The sequence below is a fragment of the Haliotis rubra genome, unplaced genomic scaffold, assembly GCF_003918875.1.
Source record: "Haliotis rubra isolate DU_JTF1 unplaced genomic scaffold, ASM391887v1 Scf41, whole genome shotgun sequence".
In the NCBI taxonomy this organism is placed as follows: domain Eukaryota; kingdom Metazoa; phylum Mollusca; class Gastropoda; order Lepetellida; family Haliotidae; genus Haliotis; species Haliotis rubra.
Genome location: NW_025767091.1, coordinates 966,628 through 990,441, shown reverse-complemented (window position 1 = coordinate 990,441; position 23,814 = coordinate 966,628). Strand labels below are relative to the sequence as shown.

General features: G+C 42.3%; 1 protein-coding gene across 1 annotated transcript; it reads right to left on the bottom strand.

Moving 5' to 3' along the window:
• Positions 1–5,958: 5,958 nt before the first annotated feature.
• LOC124288000 (carbonic anhydrase 1-like) lies at positions 5,959–20,693 on the bottom strand. The gene is made up of 7 exons (XM_046724511.1): positions 20,397–20,693; positions 19,820–19,984; positions 15,305–15,450; positions 13,821–13,913; positions 12,941–13,013; positions 9,381–9,529; positions 5,959–8,129 (listed from the first exon to the last, which is right to left on the bottom strand). The coding sequence occupies exons 1-7, from the start codon at positions 20,635–20,637 to the stop codon at positions 8,016–8,018; spliced, it is 981 nt and encodes a 326-aa protein (XP_046580467.1). The 5' UTR covers positions 20,638–20,693; the 3' UTR covers positions 5,959–8,015.
• Between the last annotated feature and the right edge of the window lie 3,121 nt (positions 20,694–23,814).

The following is a 23,814-nucleotide window of genomic DNA, read 5'->3' as shown; positions in this document are numbered from 1 at the left end:
TACTTATGGAACCAGTCCTGTCCCTATTGGGCTGGGGATTATCTCGGTCTGGGGATTTTTAATATGAGGACAGTACCTGCCAGCAAGATGATATGACGCCCATACATGTCAGCCCTGTGTATATAGGCGGGTCGTCCTATTGGAATACTACACTCAAGATCTCTGGTGTCATTCACTCCTACATCTTAACATAGGCTCAATACAATCGTAACACCATGGTCGCTTTGTACCACATAGCAGATCGTATGTGTCACCAGACAAATCTAACATCCATATATTACTGGAATAGTTAATATCAACAAATTGACCATCTGCACATTTAACTTTAAGTAAGTGCTTGAGTGAGTGCTTGAGTTATTGAGTGGGTGGGTGGGTGGGTGAGTGAGTGAGTATGTGAGTGAGTGAGTGGGTGAGTGAGTGAGTATGTGAGTGAGTGAGTAGGTTTTAAACCACTTTTAGCAATATTCCAGCACTAAGCCAGGGTACACCAGGAATGAGATTACACATTGTTACTAAGTTCAGAATCGAACCAGGGCTTACCCATGAAGATCAGGGTTAGAAATGATCTTCAGTAACCCATGCTTGTCGCTAGACGCGACTAATGGAATCGGGTGGTCAGGCTTGCTGAGTTTGATTGTCAGACGTCATCGTATCCCAGTCGATGGACGCGGAAGATCAGTCACGGGACAGTGTCTTCCAGACTAGTAAACTCTGTCAAAAAAGAAACGCAACCCCTGTCCTCAGATATGAAAAATTCGTTTGAATGAAGTTATTGCTTCCAAACTAAATTTTATTCGAATGTATTGAAATGATACACGTAATTAATGAAGATTACCATCCAAACAACTGCATTTGTACGCATAAGTGTATTTTATTGCTTATTCCGTCACAACGCATGAAATGACCCTCATGGTGACTTCGCACAAAAAAACCACATGCAAATCATGAAAATGGCAGTTAATGTAGGGGTGTATAAAAGCCCATGTGCTTCCGTATTATATTCATTCATTTGTCGCCGAAAAGCTGTGTTAAAAATGCCACGATTGAGTGCTGCCGACCAAAATATTGCCATTGGTCGTGTTCAAGCCGGAGAAAGTTTTGGAACTGTTGCACGGCACCTAAATGTTCACAAAACAACGATATCCCGACTTTGGAGCCGCTACAACAACTTCAATTTGACCAACGATCGCCCGAGAAGTGGAAGGCCAAGAATCACGACCCCCCTTCAAGATCGGTACATCCGGGTCCATCACCTGCGTAATCGGCATGCCCTACCAACCGTGACTGCCACACAAATACCAGGTTTGAGGAGAGTGTCAGCTCAAACGATTAGGAACCGTCTGAAAGAAGCGGGTTTACGTGCCTGTAGACCAGTTGTTGGACCTGTACTACGCCCCCTACATCTCCGCCGACGACTCAGGTGGTGCAACAACGTAAGGATATGGACTTAACAAAACTGGAGGCGCATCTGGTTTTCTGATGAATCCCGTTTTCTTTTGCAACATCACGACGGAAGAAAACGTGTGTATAGGAGACGTCATAAACGTTTTGCGCCCATCTGCGTCCGACAGGGGGACAGATTTGGCGGAGAAAGCGTCATGGTTTGGGGAACCATCTCATACAACCAGAAATCAGACTTGGTGATCGTTCCAGGGAACCTGACAGCCCAACGTTACATCAACCACGTGTTACAGCTTCACCTTCTCCCGATTATTGACCAACAGACACAGATTTTTCAACGGGACAACGCCCGGCCTCATACTGCACGTGCAACAATGAACTTTCTGCAGAATTCCAACGTCAATGTCTTGCCATGACCCTCTAAATCACCAGACCTCAACCCTATTGAACACCTGTGGGATACTCTGGATCGACGCGTACGTCAACGTCAGCCGCCGCCACAGACGCTGCAACAGCTCGCCGTTGCACTGCAGGAGGAGTGGAGAGCCATTCCCAGGAAAGAATCCGGCGTCTTATCCGTTCTTGTCCAAGGAGATGCCGTGCAGTGATTGCAGCGCGTGGTGCTCATACGAGATACTGAGAAAGACGCCCCCCTGGTGACAAACTGGTGTCTGTGAGATGACTTTTGAAATGACAATTTTAAACATGCCCATCTGGGTTATTATTCTGCCAAATTTCAGACTTCTGTCTTAAATAATAAAAATGCCGTGTCGTCCTAAAACTTCAGGTCAAAATCTCTAAAATACAGGGGTTGCGTTTCTTTTTTGACAGAGTTTATTTACAGACCGTTGCTGAGTGAGACGTTATACACCAAACAAACGTTCAGAATGATGGGCTACCTTTCCGCCATGTGGAATATTTACATACCTTGAACGGCTGCAAGTGCGAATGATTTCAGTATTTGACAACCATTTACACCCTTCGGGTTACTGGAATAATAACACCCGAGAAGATCCGGGTTAGAATTGATCTTCAGTAACCCATGCTTGTTGTAAGAGGCGACTAATGGGATAGGGAGGTCAGGCTCGCTGACTTGGTTGACACATGTCATCGGTTCCCAGTTGCGTAGATTGAAGCTCATGCTGTTTATCACTGGATGTGTCTGGTCCAGACTCGATATGATACAGACTGCTGTCATATAGCTAGAATATTGCTGAGTGCGTCGTAAACAGCAAACCAACCAACCAAACTGGAATATTGAATGGTGCAATATCTTGCGCTTTAGTTACTTTTGTATTCATGATCATATGATGATGATGATGATGATGATGATGGTGATTATCTTACCATTTTTGCTGCTATGGTCATATCCGAACGTCACATTTGCTGCATTGCACAAACTCAGAGTGTCCGACGTGTTGGAATATGTCTGATTTAACCACACGCAGAGGATTGCTGTTCCGGTCGCGGCTAGCACCAGGCCCACAGTGATACCCAAACAGGGTTTCGTCTCACTTAATCGTTCATACTCCATCACAGCAATCCTGCACACACCTGCTAGCCAAGGCATGAAGATCTCAGTGTGCTGTCAGAACAGCTGCTACGAAGCCCGCGACCTGATTGGGTTAATTAATGTGCAGAACGTTCTCTTTCAACGCACCAGTGATGGTTATAGTGAGTGAGTGAGTTAGAATATCTAGGGAGACTGTGCTTCACGTTCTGTTGCACAATGTCAGACTGAAACATTGATTCTACAGGCGGACTAGAGGGCACTTTTTTTTTTCTATGGCTATTCATTCACCTTTTGTCTATGTTAAGTATGAAGTGTCATTAAACAAAGAAAACGATGCTTGAACGATTTAAATCAAACCTGCTTGGACAATGAAGTTGCCTGATCCAAATCTGTATACTGCCTGCATCTAAAGAACCAACTGCACATAGATCTGGTGTACATGTTCTACACAGAAATGTTCATTTCGAACTTCATGTTTCCGAGGCAGAGCCAAGGGTTTGTTGACTCTTATACAACTGCTGTCTCATTTACACTAGATAGATCACCACATTTGCCTACATATTTCTGTTGGCTCGGGGCAGGTCATACTACAAGCATGGGTAGTCTTCGCCTTGATGAACCTAGAGGACGCCTGTTTGCTTTCACCTCCTAATATAACCCTGGATTGGATTGTTTGTTGTTTAACGCAGTATTCGCACTCAACAGTATTCAAACTATATGGCGGTGGTCTGTAAATAATCAAGTCTGGACCAGACAACCCAGTGATCAACAGCATGAGCATCGATCTGCGCAACTGGTATTCGATGACATGTGTCAACCAAGTCAGCGAGCCTGACCACCCGATCCCGTTAGTCGCATCTTACGACAAACATGGGTTGCTGAAGATCAATTCTATCCCGGATCTTCACGGGTCAATGACGCCCTAATCACCCTGAAGTGATTAGTTTTAATCTATCTGTATTTTCTGCGATTCATATCCCAACTGCACTGCTGCGGAATTAAAGTAAGTAAAATGGAACAGTAAAAGTTCCTCTTCTGCAGTGACATCCTTTGTCCTGAAAATATTTGATAAAGAGACAAAATCTCTTCCCTAAGCTACAAAGACCACTCACCCACCTATTCCACCCCCAAGAACACAAATATATCCTTGCATGTCGAGCAATATTCCAAAAGTTCCAGCTGCAGCCTTTGGTGTTTACATGTCACACCTTTAGGGGTACAATCGGACATGCTCTTTTTACCAAGATTTCAATGTCGTCCTCATCGTGCTCAGAAGTTGTCCAATCAAGGTTACAACATTCCAGGCCTCGGAAGGCTTTCAAAAGGTTTTATATTAAACATGTTGGGGACATTTCACAATTTGATGCATCAGTGCCACCGGTGGGGCAGGATACACTCACCATTTCACGAACACTTTGTCTCATCACATTTTGTGTTGCGATTCATAAACACATGCTCTGTCAACGTGTCTGATTTTGTCAATCACTGGATTGTCTGGGCCAGACTCGATTGTTTACATACCACGCCGTACAGCCGTAATACTGATGAATGCAGCCGCACATTAACTCATGATACAGTCAGAATTGTATAATCGACTAAGAGATTTCTTATGGATGTGGAAAGGGTTTTGTCGTTTCTATTTCTGCTGCCAGTGCCTCATCTTCTACAGGTAGAACTGACATTTATAAACTAAAAAAATTAAAGCAAACAAACAAATGAAATCCAATATTCATTTCTCTGCATATGATCAGCTACAAGGCACATGTGGCACTTACAGTTACAGATGGATCTGAGGGTTATCCACTTCATCGTTATGTTCCTATAAATTCTCAGATTTTCACCCACGGTTCAATAGAAAGCTTATAAAGCAAAAAGTCAAGTAACCGTTGGACTTTCTTTTGTTCGGTTGTTTGTGTCAAGCAGTATATAGACATACATCTAACTATGAATCAGATAGGGTGGCTTCACTGGTCTTATATATTTCTCGGTCAGCTATAAAACCCAGAAGGCGAAAATTGGCACTGAAACCGTTAATGGTGTGTGTGTGTGTGTGAGAGAGAGAGAGAGAGAGAGAGAGAGAGAGAGAGAGAGAGAGAGAGAGAGAGAGAGAGAGAGAGAGAGAGAGAGAGAGAGAGAGAGAGAGAGAGAGGGAGGATAGAAAATAGTCCAGTTTCTTTTGTATATTTTGTGCATTTGTGTGTGTGTTAGTCTCTGTGTGTGTTAGTCTGTGTGCCATATATGGCCACCTATAGTATACATTCATATCTATCTGACAGCCTGCCAAATGTATTTTATATGTTTTTACTATGTTTGTTATTACTGACATTGTGGGTTCTTGGCCTCAGAGTCACAACCCTTAGTTCACGACACTCAAGCCAATAGTCTGGACAACACCATGAACAAGACAGACACGCAGTGTAAACCAGCAAACCTTTGGTAGACGACGAGTTCTGAATCAGTTCACCGACATTTCTTTTGGTTAAGCTGAACAGCCATTCACACTGTCTGTAAGGAGTGCGAATAAGGTCACGTGACCAGGCCGAGGGCGGAGTCAACTGCCGGAACCGCCTACGTCAAACGCCGAGACAGTACTGTCCACACTGACGTGCTACGGGCTGTGTGTGTTTCCTGCTTTGGTGAAACCGGCGAGCAAGGTGTAACAGGCCAAAGATTGCCCATCTAAGATTCTAATTCACAGATAACCGACCCTGGTACGGTTAAGGGTTGCATCTATACAACAGAATTCCTTAGATCACTAAGCCACGTGTGCTTCCCAATGAAACATCCTATATGATGACGGGACCAGTGTGTTAATGCCGATTTCCACCGCAGCAGCAACAACCAGCATGTCACGGATGCTTGTCATTGTCTTAAGTCTGGACCAGACAAACCAATGGTTGATATTATGAACAACGCCTAACCTGGTTCGATGCTACAGGTTAAAACACACAGCCTCACTAAAGTGGCCTCGTACAGGTGTAGCTTACTTTGAACAAATTGTTCCCCGAAGTCCAGATATGAGTGAGATACAACGGAAACCGATATTGGTAAAACGACTTTATTTACACGAAGATATTCGTGGCCTACTGGAAATATGCAGTGACGGAAGCAACACGAAGAAATTATTGAACTGGTCCCCGTTGTTTGCGCCTTCATGGATTACAAACAGTGATAAAAACAAACAAAAATGGCATATTAGATGGCGATGTCTTAACTTTAATCTTCTACCGATTTGATCTTTGTTTGGTCAAATCCAATTTTCTCTTGTATTCTTTCTTTTGCCCGACAGTTTTTTTAAACAATCCGAAAAAGCATCAGTATGGTCTTCGTTTCTAAATTATAAAGGCGTGCAAATTCCGACGAACCAGTTTGTCTATGTACAGGTTTCGTTGTTAGCTTCTAAACTGGGTGACCGCCTATAAGAGACAAACAACGGCTACCAGTAAAACAATGGAAATAACGACTGATAGAAATGACAGAGAAATATAACAATACGCAGTGACGCCGATACCTCTCTGGAGCCTCATTTTCCAGATATGTGTTGTTTTACGCCGCATGTTTCCATTTGTCATTGGCAATTCTAAGTACCACTGGTTGGTATAATGAACGATGTGTGGAGATTATTCTGCAGGTTTTTGTCCAAAACAGAAATAGGATCTGCTTCACTGATCAATGTAACGGTGCCAATACGTTACTCGTACATTGCCGGAAATTACCATTTGCGCATACGTTTCAAGGGGAAATTTGCATGAGTGCAGAATCTTACGTGGTTTTCCAGATATGCCTTGCGTGTTGCCGCCCGATTTTGTAGGTAAACAATGAATTCGAGACTTAGGAAACGAGGCTGCCCCCCAAAAATATACCGATGGTAAAAATAAGAGAGCAAGTATACCTATGTTTACAATATATCTGATGAATATCAACAGAATAAGCAGGACCATCATTGGTCATCATCGGCTATCATCGTGAAACTGTGGATGTTGTGTTAAACATCCTTTCTGTTCATATACGTTCTCTTATTTTACGCCATCAGTATATGAGTATCGCGTCAGTTATATCAAGATGGTGAAAGTATATCATTCATCAGATGAAGAGCTAACTACAAGACATGTGCTAGAAGCGTAACCATGACAACGAACACGATGTGAGTGGCGCCACCTATTGGCAGAGGCTGCGATAGGCATGTGTAAACTGGAATATCAGGCTTTAATATAACAATTATTAACAATGCAGACCAACCCTTCGAAGGTCGAGAGTAAGTCAATGCTGAGTTGAATAGGTAAATTGCATATGTGTTATTACATCATATCGTAAACGTACATAGACTAACACGCCCTCCTAAATATAACATCTGGCTGAGTATTAAATATATAAACCAGAAATCGTTGTACATTTTGTTGGAAACATTTGGAAGGATTGGAAGAAATTCGGAGTATGTAGGCATTCACAGGAATACTTGGATCAATAGGAATACTGTTTGATTTGATATAAGGAAGACACATCATATACAAGAATATACATGATTACATTTCAACAGCTTATAATTACGATGGTTATATATTGGCCTATAAAAATAGATTCTTGATTCTCATGACAACCTCCCCAAAGTTCAATCTGTAAATACTCAGCACAATAAGTTTCTTACTTGTTTAGCGCCGTTTTAATCCTTTTTTTCGTTTTTGCGCCAGATTCCAAGTTACATGTTACATTTGTTACCTTATTAGGAAAGAAACTTAACAAATCAACTAAACTTTACCGACAGTTTTGAAAATAATGTCATGAGAAACAGGAATATTTGTTTAAGTAACCTTAAGAGGAAATTAAGATTTATGACTGAATCTGTTCACAACCGCTGTGGAGAAACTCCTGACACGTGTTATAAATAGTGAATGTGCAAACCGAACCTTCTGACCCCGCCTTCTTCATTCATGGCGTCCTAGCCATCAAGGTTACGCCAAGGACCTACAACTGCGACGTTCGCGGAAGTCGTTTAAGAAAATATACGTGAAACAACAACTGTCAGTTAACATCAAGAGACAAAGTAACCTACTGACAGAGAAACATGTTCCTGGAACAATGAACATGCTACCAAAACACAAAATCAACACGTGTTGGAGTGGACAGTCCGACCGTTGAGAGGTTGCACGTGTCGTTCGTTGCCGTAGGTGGTGAGAGTGCCGCCGCTGAAGACCTCAAGTGACTTCAGTATAAGTACCTGTGAGAGGAAAGACACGTGTAGATCGTAAATCAATATGTTTATTTGTTGTGAAACACTGCACTTAGGGATCGTTCATAATATATTGCTAGGGGGGATGATGATGATTTTAAAGGGGGAGGGGGCTTCACCCATTTTGTTCTGGGGAGCTAGGGGGCACAGCAATTTTGGACACACATACTAGGGGGGTTCAGCACATAAAATATGTTTAAAATTATGCTTAGAAATTATGGGAAGGGGAGGGGGGGTCATTGATTTTGTACATGGCATGCACTGGGGGTTGTCACTTATTTCGCAGATAACTTTTAGGGGGTGTCATTCACATTGTACATGCTCCTCCATAAAAATCATCATCACACCCACCCCACCCCACCCCCAGAACGGTCCTTATCTGTATTCTGTTTAAATGCACAATGTCACACCACACTTTTCTAAAAATAATGCATTTCTCCCAAGAACACAAACTATCAGCCCAGGGAAGCTACCATATGATTTATTCCAAAAACAATTACGCATTTAGATTACAGTACCAAATCAAAAGGTTCGAATGAATTAATGCAACATCGATGTACGGAGCAATTCTTAACATTCCACATATGGCAAGTGTTCTCTGTTTGGAAGTTGTTCTCCTCGAAGTTTCAATTATCGATTTCAGGCAAGTCGTAAGGGATAATAGGTATTTTATTGCATTAATAGGATATATGCCCCAATATATACAATATAGGCCACATCACAGCCACTTCCAAGGTCAAAGCGCAGTTTGCCATGAGTTGGAATCCAAAATTTGCCCGAATTATGATTCTTGGTGTGTCAGCAAATAGGTAAACGTCTAAGGCCTGCTTCGGGGTTCCCTCCCACATTTGGCTGACAGGCCGTGATAATTTGTGCCGTCGACAAAGCATCGACATAAAACTCACTCACGCACTCACTCACTCACACTGACAGGAGTAAACCTTTGCATCAGTCCGCTATATTACCCGCTGCATCGGTGTCATTAACACACTCATCGACCAAACAAATCAATAGCTGATAGCATGAGAAAGGGTAAGATCGGTCGTGTGAATAGTCTAGTGGATAAAGCGTTTGCTCGTCACGCCGTCGGGACGGGTTCGATTCGTGATGACCATTTCTGGATCCACAAACACGGGGCAAAAACATATTCAGGGAAGATGACAGATAGTCTAACAACCAATACCATGTTGTTCGGCTCAAAACAAGGCGTACTAGGGACCTAGTGGATCAATGACTTACGTTTGCCTCCGTGGTATGTATAGCATTCTTCATGACGACCCATCTGACAGACTCCGAGCAGGGCGGGTTGGTGAGCGATCCCTTGTACGTATAGAACCCCCCTGCCTGCAGGAGGAGCTCACGGGGGTCAATGGTCACGTTGACTTTACCTGCGATCCGAAGTGAAGAAATTCTGTCATCAGTGCAGGAATACAACCAACAATGTCGACATACAACCAGCAGTGTAGAAATACAATCAACAAGGTAATTGAACATACAATCTTCAGTACAACGTCTCTTTTTGTCAAGGTCATGAATAATTTATTTACATCGGTGTTAGTTACCTACAGTCATACATCCTAAGAATCAACTCCAGCGTTCGAAATTAACGTCGGTCCTGACTGAAAACCACTCAGACCCACAGCTTTTGTTTTCTGCAGGTCCTTATGGCCGACAGCTTTTTCATCCCAATAACTAAGAGTATTATTTCCATATTAAAATATAGGGCCTACACATTCTGATCAGGACCCACAAGTTGTTATGGTTCTGGGTCCTTGGCTAAAGGATCCGCAGCTTTTCAGGGTTAAGGGCGAAGACTAATCAACTCTGGCCTTTATCGTATACATTGGTAAGGGAAAACGACACATCTTATCATGGTGGTACTATTCTCTACGTTGGTTTAGATGAGAATCCCCAGAATGAGATTTAGTGGCATTGACGATTAGTCAAGAGAGGATGGATTATTCGTCAGTTGAGCAGAGCGCCCGACCTGTTGCTACTTTTTATCATAAAGTTGTAGCAACAGCGAAGAAACCTTATCAACAATGTTGAAATACTATCTACAATGTAGAACAAATATTTACAGTGTAGAAATACTACCAACGTAGCAATACTATCAACAATGTAGAAAAGCGAAACAATTCTGTCAACAATCAAAAAGTAGTTTTAGCAGTGTAGAGAATAGAGAAACATTATTTTTAATGTTGAAATACTATCTACAATGTAGAAATACTACCAACGTAGCAATACCATCAACAATGTAGAAGTGCATTTAGCAGTGTAGAAATACTATTAACAACGTAGCAATACTATCAACAATGTAAAAATGCTTTCAAAAGCGTAACAATTCTGTCAACAATGAAAAAGTAGTTTTAGCAGTGTAGAGAATAGAGATGCTGTTAACAATGCAGAAACACTATCAACAGGGAAGAAATAGACATGTAGAGATACAATGAACAGTTTGCAGATCTGCAGATTGGGGCGGTTGTACATGTGTCAGATTAGGCGTGTTGTACATGTGTCAGATTAAGCGTGTTGTACATGTGTCAGATTGGGGTGTTGTACATGTGTCAGATTGGGCGTGGTGTGCATGTGTCAGATTGGAGGTGTTGTACATGTGTCAGATTGGGCGTGGTGTGCATGTGTCAGATTGGGGTGTTGTACATCTGTCAGATTGGGCGTGTTGTACATCTCTCAGATTGGGCGTGTTGTACATCTGTCAGATTGGGCACGTGTACATCTCTCAGATTGGGCGTGTTGTACATCTGTCAGATTGGGCGTGTTTACATCTGTCAGATTGGGCGTGTTGCACATCTGTCAGATAGGGCATGTTGTACATCTGTCAGATTGGGCGTGTTGTACATCTGTCAGATTGGGCGTGTTATACATCTGTCAGATTGGGCGTGTTGCACATCTGTCAGATAGGGTATGTTGTACATCTCTCAGATTGGGCGTGTTGTACATCTGTCAGATTGGGCGTGTTATACATCTGTCAGATTGGGCGTGTTGCACATCTGTCAGATAGGGTATGTTGTACATCTCTCAGATTGGGCGTGTTGTACATCTGTCAGATTGGGCGTGTTGTACATCTGTCAGATTGGGCGTGTTATACATCTGTCAGATTGGGCGTGTTGTACATCTGTCAGATTGGGGATGTTGTACATCTATCAGATTGAGGGTGTTGTACATGTGTCAGATTGGGCGTGTTGTACATATGTCAGATAGGGCCTGTTGTACATGTTATATACAAAGGAGCAAAAGAAACGTCACTTTGGAATTTTCCTTCGCAGAAACAGATAACTGTAAACTCATGTAATGTATATTCTTGACAACATCTCCAACAATACCCGAGCAAAGACATTCTTTCCCAAACTCAGAATGGAACCCAGGAAATGGTATCAAAAACGCAACCTGATCTCGGAGATGGTTCGGTGTTCTCCATGTTTTTCATGCAACTCATGCTGCACGTGCTGTTCACAAGGACCAGCCCTATAAAATGCACCCCCAAACCTGGTTGAAACAATCACATTACAACGTCAGCAGGATGGCGCGACTCACGACAGCTCAGAGGAACCAGGCGCTAGGAAGACTGGAAGCTGGCCACACTGCACAAGCCGTTGCCAATCACTTCCAGGTCAATGTTCGGACCATTTACAGGCTGCAGCAACGTTTCCGGGCCACCAACACCACAAATGATCACCCCCGTACTGGCAGACCAAGGGTGACCACAAGACGACAAGACCGCCATGTTTTTGTGCGACAGTATGTACAGAATCCCTTCATGCAGGCATCAGAAACAACACGTCAGACAGTGGGAACACACGGAAGACCAATCAGTACTGATACAGTACGCCGACGTCTTAACAGCGGGAACCTCCATTGCCATAGACCTTACCGTGGACCTATCCTCACCCCTCGTCATCGGCGTGAACGTCTACAGTTTGCTCTACAACCCCAAAACCTGCGATACAGGCAATGGAGAACTGTTCTGTTCAGATAAGAGTCGGTACTGAGTATCAACTGCAGATGGCAGAACAAGAATATGGCTACGGCGTGGCCAGCGTTACTCAGACCAATGTGTTTTGGAAAGAGGCTCACGGGGAGGTGCAAGCATCATGGTATGGGATGGAATAGGCCTGAACCAGAGAGTGGGTCCTGTGGTGTTTGAGAACCTTGGTCCAGGGTCAGGAGGCGGCATCACAGCGGTGCGCTACATCGACCAAGCTCTCAGACCCCACGTCATACCACATTTCGCACGTCACCGGAACAACATTTTCCAGCATGATAACGCCCGGGCCCATACTGCCAGAGCTACACGACTTCCTACAGCAGAACGGTGTCAACATTATGCAGTGGCCAGTCCTTAGTCCTGATTTTAACCCAAATGAACATCTTTGGAATGAAATTCAGAGAAGACTGAATAATGTGATACCAAGGTCGAACACAGCCGATTTATTGCGCCAGGCCTTTCTCAGAGTGTGCTTCAAGGTGCCGAATGGCCTTCATCAATCGATTGGTGCACTCCATGCATAGACGCTGTGCTGCAGTTATTGCCGCTCGTGGTGGTCACATTAGATACTGAAGTCAAGGGTCTGAATGGACTGCAAACGTTCACGCAATGTCTTGAAATTGTGCTGAGTTATTCATTGATGTGTTAAGATATTGTACACAGAAAATGTTTTCATCCGCTTATTATGTCCATTTCTGTAATGATTTGATTACAGTGCCTATCTAATTATGAATTCATACTGACGTTTTCTTTGCTGCTGAGTATAGTTTGGGCGTCACATTCTGCTACTTACTCTGAGGGCTGCCGAGGTTTGATATCCCGTCAATGAGAGTGTTGAGGGCAGCATTATTGGATACGTTGTCCTGCTGTTGGGGGAACAGAGGGACATTAGACTGTTTCCTGCAATTGATCTAATAGCTTGGTCGACCATGAAAAGGTCTGCCTTGTATCCCCAAGTCAGTTATTTCTACACATGTATATGATGAATACCAGAGCCATTCACTAACATACCCTCGTTTTCAAACCGGGTTATCCGTTGTACTGTATCTCCATTCTATAAATGATGAATACTATGGAGACATCCGATTACTTAGCTCCGATTGTAATGGGCACTGAATGAATACTCTTCTCGCAAACACCTGACATCATCACGTTTTCGGGGCGATTCATGAACACATGATTATGATAGAGTCGGAATAGTGCAATCAACTCTGCATGCAGTAGAGGTTTCCTGTCATTGTGTGAATATTTGTCTTTTCTTTATCACTTTCAACTACCTAAATATAGCCAAACACTGGCCTAGAGTTGTCTGAGGTTCGACACAGTGATGATTGATAAGTGAGTGAGTGAGTATGGTTTTAAGCCGCTTTTAACAATATTCCAACAATATCACAGCAGGGGACACAAGAAATGGGCTTCACACATTGTACCTATTTGGGGAATCGAACCCTTTTAGAGTGACGAGCAAACGCTTTAACCATTAGGCTACCCCACCGCCCCTGATGATTAATAAGGATTGCACTGGGACCAAACGTTTACTTCGAGACAAACCCTAAATTCCACACATCAGAATTCCACACAGCAGCGTTTGACAGTACAATAATGTTGTGACAATTACATTAAAGAGTGGGACCCCCCGAGAAACTGGGACAGCAGTACACAACAGAACCTACCTCGAGGATGATCCCAATCACAGCCAGCCCATCATGCATGTGTATGGCTTCTGTGATGTTGCCATACTTCTTGTTGTAGTGGACCAGATGCAACTACAACAACGACGATGTTACATGTACATCAAGAAGAATCAAACACATTTCACCGTATATATCGGTGTAGTCTATAATGTAACATATGTTCCAGCTGCGGTGGCTGAGTGGGTTGGATCGCTGACTGTGCGTTCTGGCGATTAGGTGCCTGACTCTGACTGTAGGGTTCGAATCCCGCCAGGGACTCAACCTGATCCAAGTACCAGTATCTGTATTTTACTGAGAAGGTGTAATCGCAAATATAACACGTGTTACATTGTAACTTTCTAAATGACATTGCATATTTATAAGAGAATGTTTGATGGGTACTAGTAAGGGAGGGAGTGAGTTTGAATCTGTGAATGGTATCAGCTGTGGTGAGCCATGTCACGGTATGTCAGCTTCATCTAGAAGGGAAACCGGAGTCCTAGACGTTCATCACTTTGATGAAACTCCTGGCTGTGGTGCCAACACATCTCGAAACATAATCCGGGCAAATCTGGGATTCGCATACACACATCATGGGTGTCTCGGCCGCGTAAGCGAGTTATCTCTACATAGCGAATAACAGACCTTGAATCCTTATAACTGAACATATAGAATAAGGTGGGGCACACTGTTTCTGCACACCACATCCTAACATATGCCTGTTCATTAAGAGGTATAACCATCTCAACTAAGTACAACCATTTATAATAACAACAATTGAATGAATGCCAAAATAGCTATAGGCTTGATATATGTGACTACACACATTCATCACCCGTAAAGTTCCTGGCCCTAGATTTTCAAAGCTCTCCTAGTGTTAGGATGGCCGTAAGTGCCATACTTAAACATTAACTTACGACTATCTTAGCTCTAAGAGAGCTTCGAAAATCTTGGCCCAGGTTAAAAGCTCATGCTTGTCTGGGTTGGCAGGTCAGACTTGGTTGATGCATATCACGAAATCCTAAATACGCAGAATATATGTTCATTTATGCTAGTAGTTATCAATCATTGGATAGCCTGTTCCAGATTAGACTTTTTTAAAGAAAAAAACATTCCTAAATTATCCTAAAATATTATAAAAAGGAGACCAGGGACTTTCTTCATTTTCCTGAAACTGTTGTCATCTAGACTTGCCACATGGCTGCATTGGGTATATTTGTTTCAGGGTCTTACACTTACAGTCGTGGAAACAACAAACCAATGAATGTTTTGGCAAGGAATAATCTACCAACCAACCAACCAACCAACCAACCAAGCAATCAAGCAAGCATGCAGGCAACCAAGCAAGCAAGCAAGCAAACAAGCCAGCAACAAACCAACCAACCAACCAGCCAACCAACCAACCAACCAACCAACCAACCCATCCATCCAGTAACCTCCAAGTCTGAAATACACGTAGGTAAGTATACAGAATTTGGGCCTACCTCTGCCGGCCTGAAGGTTCCGTTGATATGATGCTCCGATGGTTCATGGAAGTGCATAGATACCAGGGCGAAGTCGTCGCCGTTGGTGAAGGGGAAGTCGTCAGTGACCAAATCCTCACTGGAGAAGGACAGAGTTGCTCCCTGACCTGCAATGCACAACGACATTATTCATATTAGCTCGAAATGTCTTAGATCTGAAAAGGTCTCTTTTTAAACTGGGGCAAGGGACTGCTATTGACGAAGTATTTAACATGCTATTCGTCTTTTTCTATTACAAAATTGCATGATCGTCAAATGTGCCTGACAAATGTACCTCTACAACTGTTGGTCCAAACTTAACACATCCTCGAGTATCCACGGAATTAGGTATTCATTCTGCTCAGATTTATTTCCATGCCTCTGTCTTTATTCGCACAGTATTTACTGGGTTTTATGAGTGTATTTATAGTCCGTTTGGCTCAAAAGCGGACCGATGAATTGCAATCGAAAACAAATAAACATAAAATACTCAATGAAACGCTGATCATAATCAAAACATCATACCCACTCTGTGAGGTTTTTGCAGAATTTTTGTCCTAAAAATAATAACGTTGTTTAACAAACTATCATTAAAATATTGACACAGTTCACTGTTTGTTACGAGGGAGGAGTGCAGAGAAAGGGACAGCCAGGGGTTCGCGAAGCACGTTCACAGACAAAGTTATTTATTCATTCACCTGTGCTGTGCCGTCTCCATCCGTTCTCGAACACCTGGCTGTCCCTTTCTCTGCACTCCTCCCTCGTAACAAATAGTGAACTGTGTCAATATTTTAATGATAGATTGTTAAACAACTTTTTTATTTTTAGGACAAAAATTCTGCAAAAGCCTCACAGAGTGGGTATGATGTTTTGATTATGATCAGCGTTTCATTGAGTATGTTATGTTTATTAGTTTTCGAGTCAGATTGCAATTCATCGGTCCGCTTTTGAGCCAAACGGACTGTAAATTGCGCGGAAGTTTAAAGCACCGCACCATTACAACAGGCTCAAAATGAACCAACGGTTTCACTGTATCTATTGTAATCGTGAGTGGATATGGTTTTATGTGCAATATTACGAGAGATACCAGGAATGGGCGCCATACATTGTACATATCAGCGGGGGGAGTGAGTATAGCTTTACGCCGCTTTTAGCAATATTACAGCATTGTCATGGCGGGGGACACATTGTACTCATGTGGGGATTCGAACCAGGGTCTTTAGCGTGACGAACATACCCTTTGACCTTTAGGCTACCCCACCGCCCTTCACATCTGTGAAACGAATCCCATGATGAGCGAACTTTTCAACTTTTACAAAAGATACGAAAGAGTGCAATCAATCGTTGTTACAATGTTTGTACCGTACAAGGAACCATCTTAGGCATAGATAATGAGTGCCCCCGCACTTGGAGCTCTCTTGTCTCCGAGACGTGCTACGTCACCGGCAGTAGAAAAGGAGGAACAAAAACGTCGGAAAATCTTTAGCTAACCACAGAGCTTTTGACCTTTCCTACTGGAGTTTCCATTCGAATAGATAAATCGTGACTTGGGACCTCACTAAACAATGAATCCTTTCAAAAATGAGGACTGCGAGCTAGAATGAATAGTCGTTTTGTAAGCAGGATCGGGTGGTGAGGCGTGGTGACTTATTTGATTGCACGTCAACCTACTGTGGCAGCTCGGGACCTGGTCTCTTTAAACTCTTTCACCCTCATGTAATGCATACAAGATCCTGTATAATGCGAGAGTCATTTGAATCTATCTCGGTTTAAGTAGGCGAGAAATTGTTCAGCTGGATTGTAATGGAGATAAATAAGTTAATTTGATAACATTTGTTAGCACCTGACAAATATCAAGCAGGAAGTGGTGTCAGCTGTAATCTTCGGACGAATTTACACATTATACAAACCTTACGACATCGCCAAGGTCTCTTCGTGAACATTGCCACCCATATGGGTGAGTGAGTTTAGTTTTACGCCCCACTCAGCAATGTACCACCTATATGGCGGCGGTTTGTAAATAATCGAGTCTGGACCTGAGAATCCAGTGATCAACATCATGAGCATCGATCTACGCAAATGGATACGATTTCATGTGTCAACCCAGTCAGCGAGCATGATCACCCGATCCCGTTAGTCGCCTCTTACGACAAACATGCCTGGGTTATTGGAGACCAATTCTAACTCAATATTGAACAAACTTTATGGATAACAATTTCATTATTTCATGAGTCCGACGTTTAGATACAGATTATTGTACCGTTGCTAAGCAGGAATGATGCATGAAAGGAGGAGACATAATAGGCCAGGCAGTGAGCTGATTAAACCAGTGGGTAGACAAAGGGACGGGCGTGAAGAGGAGGAGACATAATAGGCCAGGCAGTGAGCTGATTAAACCAGTGGGTAGACAAAGGAAAGGGCGTGAAGCCAGAGGTGTACAAATCAAGGAATAGTTGAAACAGAAGGAGATGTTTATACAATAGATTGGAGGAGTGCATCATAAGCGGATTGGTTGAAGTATCCTTGGTCTCGGTTGATGGCGGGCCAAAAGCTTCATCAGCTTACTGCCTAGCCTATTATGTTCATCATGTTGTTTACTTCGTTATATTCAGTATATATACATCTCCTCCTCTGCATGCATCAGTCTGCTTGACAACCGTACAAAGATCTGTATTCGCACTCGTCGCAATCACGAAATAAAGAAGTTGTTATCAATAAAGTTTGTTCAATACAGTACGTCCCAACTTCTAAAAATGCCACTGAAACAAGTTAAACAATTCTAACCCGGATCTTCAAGGGTCACCACCCATATGAAACGTTACAGTTTTGTTATTTATTTGTACAACATGGCTGGGCCATAGTGTCGGGGAGTGTGTCCTACTACAGTGGAGACAATGGTTGATTAAGTCGCATTCCGCTGATGTGAGAACCTAAAGATGTGAAGAGCTCTGAGCATGAGATATTATTTTGAATAATACATTCAATACCCAAGTGAACAGTATTAATCCCATCTGATCCACATTTCGTGTCTTGTTACTAGTTCAACAGTAACCAGCATACAGTCAGTTGTATACTCAAGGAAAGATTAAAGGGAAAGTGGAAATATAACAAAAGGAAGACTACAGTAGTGGTTGGTTCTGGATGTTCCAACATACTAGGGTAGCCTAGTGGTTAAAGCGTTCTCTCATCACACCCGGGTTCGATTCCCACCATGGGTACAATGTGTGAAGACCATTTCTGGTGTCCCCCGCCGTGATATTGCTGGAATATTGTTAAAACTCAACTCACTCATTCCAAGAAATGATACAAAGAAGATTCTTAATACAAGTAGACTCAACACATTGACAACAGAGGCAACATTGATAACGCCTCACATGTGTTCCTTCCAGTTTGTTCCCTTACTTTTCATTTTCAGTATATATGCACCTAAACCGTGTTGAGGTATAGTGGGGTTTAAACTTGCCTTCGGGATTATTGGACCTGTACTGCGCCTGTTTATATACTTGCAGTAGTCCGGCTTCATAGTGCTAACCCGCTGATGTACCATGACATAGTTTAACATGCACACACCTACTCCGATACAAAATACTGACTCCGAGCAGACAAGTCCTTGTTTTCAACATAGGCAGGAAAATAATAAGGACCATTTTATAAAGGACAAACGAGAGGATCATGGGTCGAACCACTGACGCTCTATTCAATAGAGTGAGTGAGTGTGGTTTTACGCCGCTTTTAGCAATATTCCAGCGATGTCACGGCGGGGGACTCCAGAAGTGGGCTTCACACATTGTACCTGTGTAGGGAATCGAACCCAGGTCTTCAGCGTGACGAGCAGAAGCTTTAACCACTAGGCTATTCCACCAATACCTATTCAATAGATCACAGACAATTATGATACCTCACCGCGTTAAGACCAGGTTTTAATAATTTGACCTGATACGTCGACGGTGCTTATAATATCAATAGTATTTTTTTCGAAGCGCCTCGGTTATTTACAGCAGCGTTCGAAATACCTGCTTGCCCGACAGCCCGGGACGGGTTATTTTCAACACGGACTGCCAGATTTTCACATTCACCTGCCCGACGGTCGAGTTAATATTTAGAGATGTATATGAAGATATTAATCATATTTCAGGATAATATCATTATTAGTTCACTCGTAAAAATAAATGATGAATTCTAATTGGATGATAAACTACGTCGCTTGTCAAACCTAAATTATTTGCGGGCAGGTACGTTTTGGTCAGGGCTGGCAAGTTTTACATCTAATCAGCCCTGTGGTCTGGCTGAAATTTTGGGGAGATTTATACTCTGAACCACTGCTATAATATTACTTGATTATTATTTGGTGTTAAAAAAACAAACAGTTCTGTGGTTTGGTTCATCGTGAATCAAGACGCTGACTGGTTTAGAAATAACTAACACAGAAGATAAATCAACACCACCAAAGCCTATCACTGTGGCTTGGTTCCACAACGTCTTAAGACTTCTTCTTACCATTGTTCTTGAGACTGCCTGGCAGAGCGCCTTGTCTGTCAGTGTTGTAGCTGATGTTGGAGAGTTTTGTACACGTCAGATCTTTCCGCAGTAGATCGATAGGCGACTGATGGGTTCCTCCGCAGCAGCGTGTGTTCTCCGAGATGTGCATCCAGTGGGGAGGACCTTCAAATAGCGCCATCATTACCTCCCAATATATCTTAATTAGTCATTGATTTCTTGACACAACGGTCAACATGATCCGTAGACATGTCAGTGATATTATAGAAGCGTACGTACAATATCGAAACATTTTTTACCTGAGCTCATAGTGTATGTATTTATATCAGATTGTAAATGGCTTCTGCATGAATTGGCAAAGCGCAAGGAAGGTGGGTCAGTCTCAAGTGGAAGAGGTGAATTGGAAACCTGGCGGAATTATCTCGGTCGATATTCAACATGGCCGTAGATTCAGCCAAGAAAAGTAAGCAAGTGTGATTGCTGACCTTAATGAAACAAGTACGTCAGTCGAACATAATTTCAAAATTAAATTTTCTAACCAAGACTTCAAAAACCCAATTATAACCACGTAGCTTACCGTCAACGTCGTCGTGATTATAGCTGAACGGATCCTTTGACATTGCACAGAGGAACGGATGATCGTCATCCTTGTCATCTGGTGAAGACGGCAGCACAGCGACGCAAATAATGGCGACGACGACGCCTACGATGACAAGAGCACCCAGCACAAACAACCCCTTCTTCACTCGCCCAGACATCCGTGATTTCTTGGTCGTTGTACGAGCTGGATCATCTGGCATTTGATAATAATCGTTCATGATCTGCTGGCCGGGGAAGAGTCATCCTCGCGCGTGGGTTGCATATGGTCCCCAGCCTTCCAGCGCTCACTGACATTTATTATAGTAAATGTGGTTGTTATTGACCGAAGCGTTGGAGGCAAGTCGGGCCATCTCATCATGTGAATGGGCAAATCTTATTACCTTTCTGCGAGACCATACATTACCCTACGATTTTACATGTTTAAAAAATAGTCCCATTTATATAAAGGTTACGTTTTTTGTAACACGACTGCATTGCTATAGAATGGAGGACAAAGAGGGTCTGGTCGCGAATGACATCGCAAGGGACGGGATGAGGCGGGGATTGGAGGGCTTTTTCTGTTTTGTACCGAAATATCATGAAATATTTTTACTTTGAATGAATTGGGAAAATATGTCAAAAAGCAATACTTGATTTGTTTGTCCTCCATACATAAATGGACTCACCCACTACTAATTTCGTACCTGTAACATATACGCGCGTTTCTATATCAAGACGAAATGTATTTATACACATTTTCAGGTTAAATTTCACATGAGAAAATATGAACCATTATTATCATGTCAATGATGTGTAACATTTCCAAACGACGACTAGGACATTTCCTTCAATTAATAAACATGGACGAAATGGAAACATTTTATGTTTAAACGATGCATGCTGTATTTGAATGCTTGGTGTTTTGAGTAATTGCCTGCAGTGTGAAATACGGAGAAACTAACAACCAAACTGGGAAGGCAATTCAGGCAAAACTGAGGGTCAGTATCTCTCGTTTTGCTGGTTAGATGGGATTATGTCAACAGTTGAGATGTTTACACCTGTATCCACAGTTAAGGCTATGGTCATTATCTAGCATTGCGTATGTACATTCAAGACTACATTCAAGTAATGTCAGAAACTGGTTACCTTGTCTTCGTCATATCGAACTTCACACGTAAACACATTTAGCACGAATGCCTGTCAAATTAATATATACAGCTATGTGGAGATAAATGTCACCAAAGTTCACAATAACAACGTCGTCGACAGTTAATCGGACAATTAGATTATATGTGTTAACCAGAATGGGTATAAATAGACAGTCAGATATCACTCTCCGGCTAATACACTCAGGTCTTGTGTTACTGTGTTGGTTGGTCGTACAGTGATACACGTGTTTCACTTTAACGAGTTCATCCCCGATTAATATATATGCTAATACTATGCGGAGTACGGGTTCGAGTCCCATGTCTCACGTTTTGACATCACGTTAATGTAACGTCTATATACCTATGCTGGAACTGGGAAGACGAGGAGCCTGATGTACTCAGGTGACTGAAAAGTTCTGAGCCACTAAGCGCCAAAAGAAACGTTACCCTCCTACCTTTATGAATTACTTCAAAACTATCAAAGATATGTTAGAAGGTATTAGTTTAGAAGAAAGCTTAACAACACAGCTTTATGAAAATCACGAAAAACAATTCTCAAATGCATTCATTTTTAGGTGAAATGCATCTTTTTCAGAAGAGTTAAATTGTCCTATTTTCGTCCATGCCGAAATAAACCAATAACAGTGATTTAGATGTCCAAAGAAAGGTTGAAATAAAATTCTGCTTTGAGACAAAGATAAACCATTTAAAGTCACCATTTTTCAACTATTAAAACAAGAAACAACTGTTGTAGAGTGTGTAAAATTGTAAAATAATCACTCCTATGATTTCAGTCTTTTAAAACATTTTCTACTAATTTGCATTAGTGAAAACAAGTAAAACGTGTCTTTGATATTGTGAAAAAATGTTTAGGAACATCTAAAATTATCTTTGTTAACATTTTTGCTTGCAAAGTAACATTTTTCCATTTTCTGTTTACACATAGCAATATCAATCGCCAAAACGCAGCAATATTCAAGCAGTATTTGCATCCATTTCACATGTAGAATGATTCTATAGGGTATAAAGAGAGACTAGAATGCATGATATGATACACAAGTACGAGAAATATGCCACGATTAACAGCTGAAGAGAGAAAAAGAGCCATTGGGATGGTGCAGATGGGGTCGACATACAATGCTGTTGCCAACGCCCTCGGATGCCACCGTATCACGGTTATAAGACTTATTCAGGGCTTCAGACAGACTGGGGTCACCGTAGACAGACCAAGAAATGGACGTCCACGCATCACAACGCCAGCTGTAGATAGGTACCTCCGTCATTAAGGAAGGAGGGTAACGTTTCTTTTGGCGTTTACCCAGAATGATTATTGCAACGACGTGTGCCTTCGGATGAAACCTGGATTCATCGCATCCAGTCCAAACAACAAATAAGATAATGGAAGCATTTAATTCTAACCCTGATTGCTTTATAGCGCCAGGACGTTTGGATTCTAGGGACAGTAATTATGTAACCTAAATTAATATCTCCCATTACAAATGTCTCAAATTTGTTTGCTGAAGACCATTTTAAGTTTATTTTATTTATTGCACAACGTTCTTGAGTTTTGGTTGTGATTGGTGCTTTTGGCTAAAATGCACAGGTAATTTATTGAAGGGTCGCCCATGGAGAGTACAATATATGCTATCTGAAAAATTAGAGGTAATGAAAAGGAACAGCTGACAAGTGTAAACTAGTATACTTGCAGTTGGTGCAATTCCGGACTATTCTTCGGAACCTCGAAACCCAACGCGACAGCACAACACGTGCCAAGTGCAGCCACTAGTCATGACTCGAACTTCAAATTCTGCCGAATACCCGAACATTGTAATCCCTGATTAGTCGAACACATAAACGTGAATGATTTCTTTTCATATTCTGTCTTGTAAAACACCATGCCATCTCGCAGACCCTTCAATAGTTGTGATAAGAATACAATTAATAAATGTACCTTTGCCACTGTCAAATCTCTTCTCTGCAGGCATGTTGACAACTTCTGTTCACAGCAGTTGACTGTAGGACAGCTTACCCGTTCAATCTCGCTAGTATGTTCACAGAAGAAAGAGTCCTTATATCGCTGGGACAAGGCTATTCATTGGATGACAGTGAACCTGTTGACGTAGGTGGTATATGTTAGTGGCTAGTGTCAATGACGGTGCAAGCCTCTGCACGATGCCCAACCTCACCCACCCTCTTTAGGCATCTGCATACCATTTAATCTGTCTCGATATGCAATTTAGTAACTTAGTCATATCAGCGTACACAGCT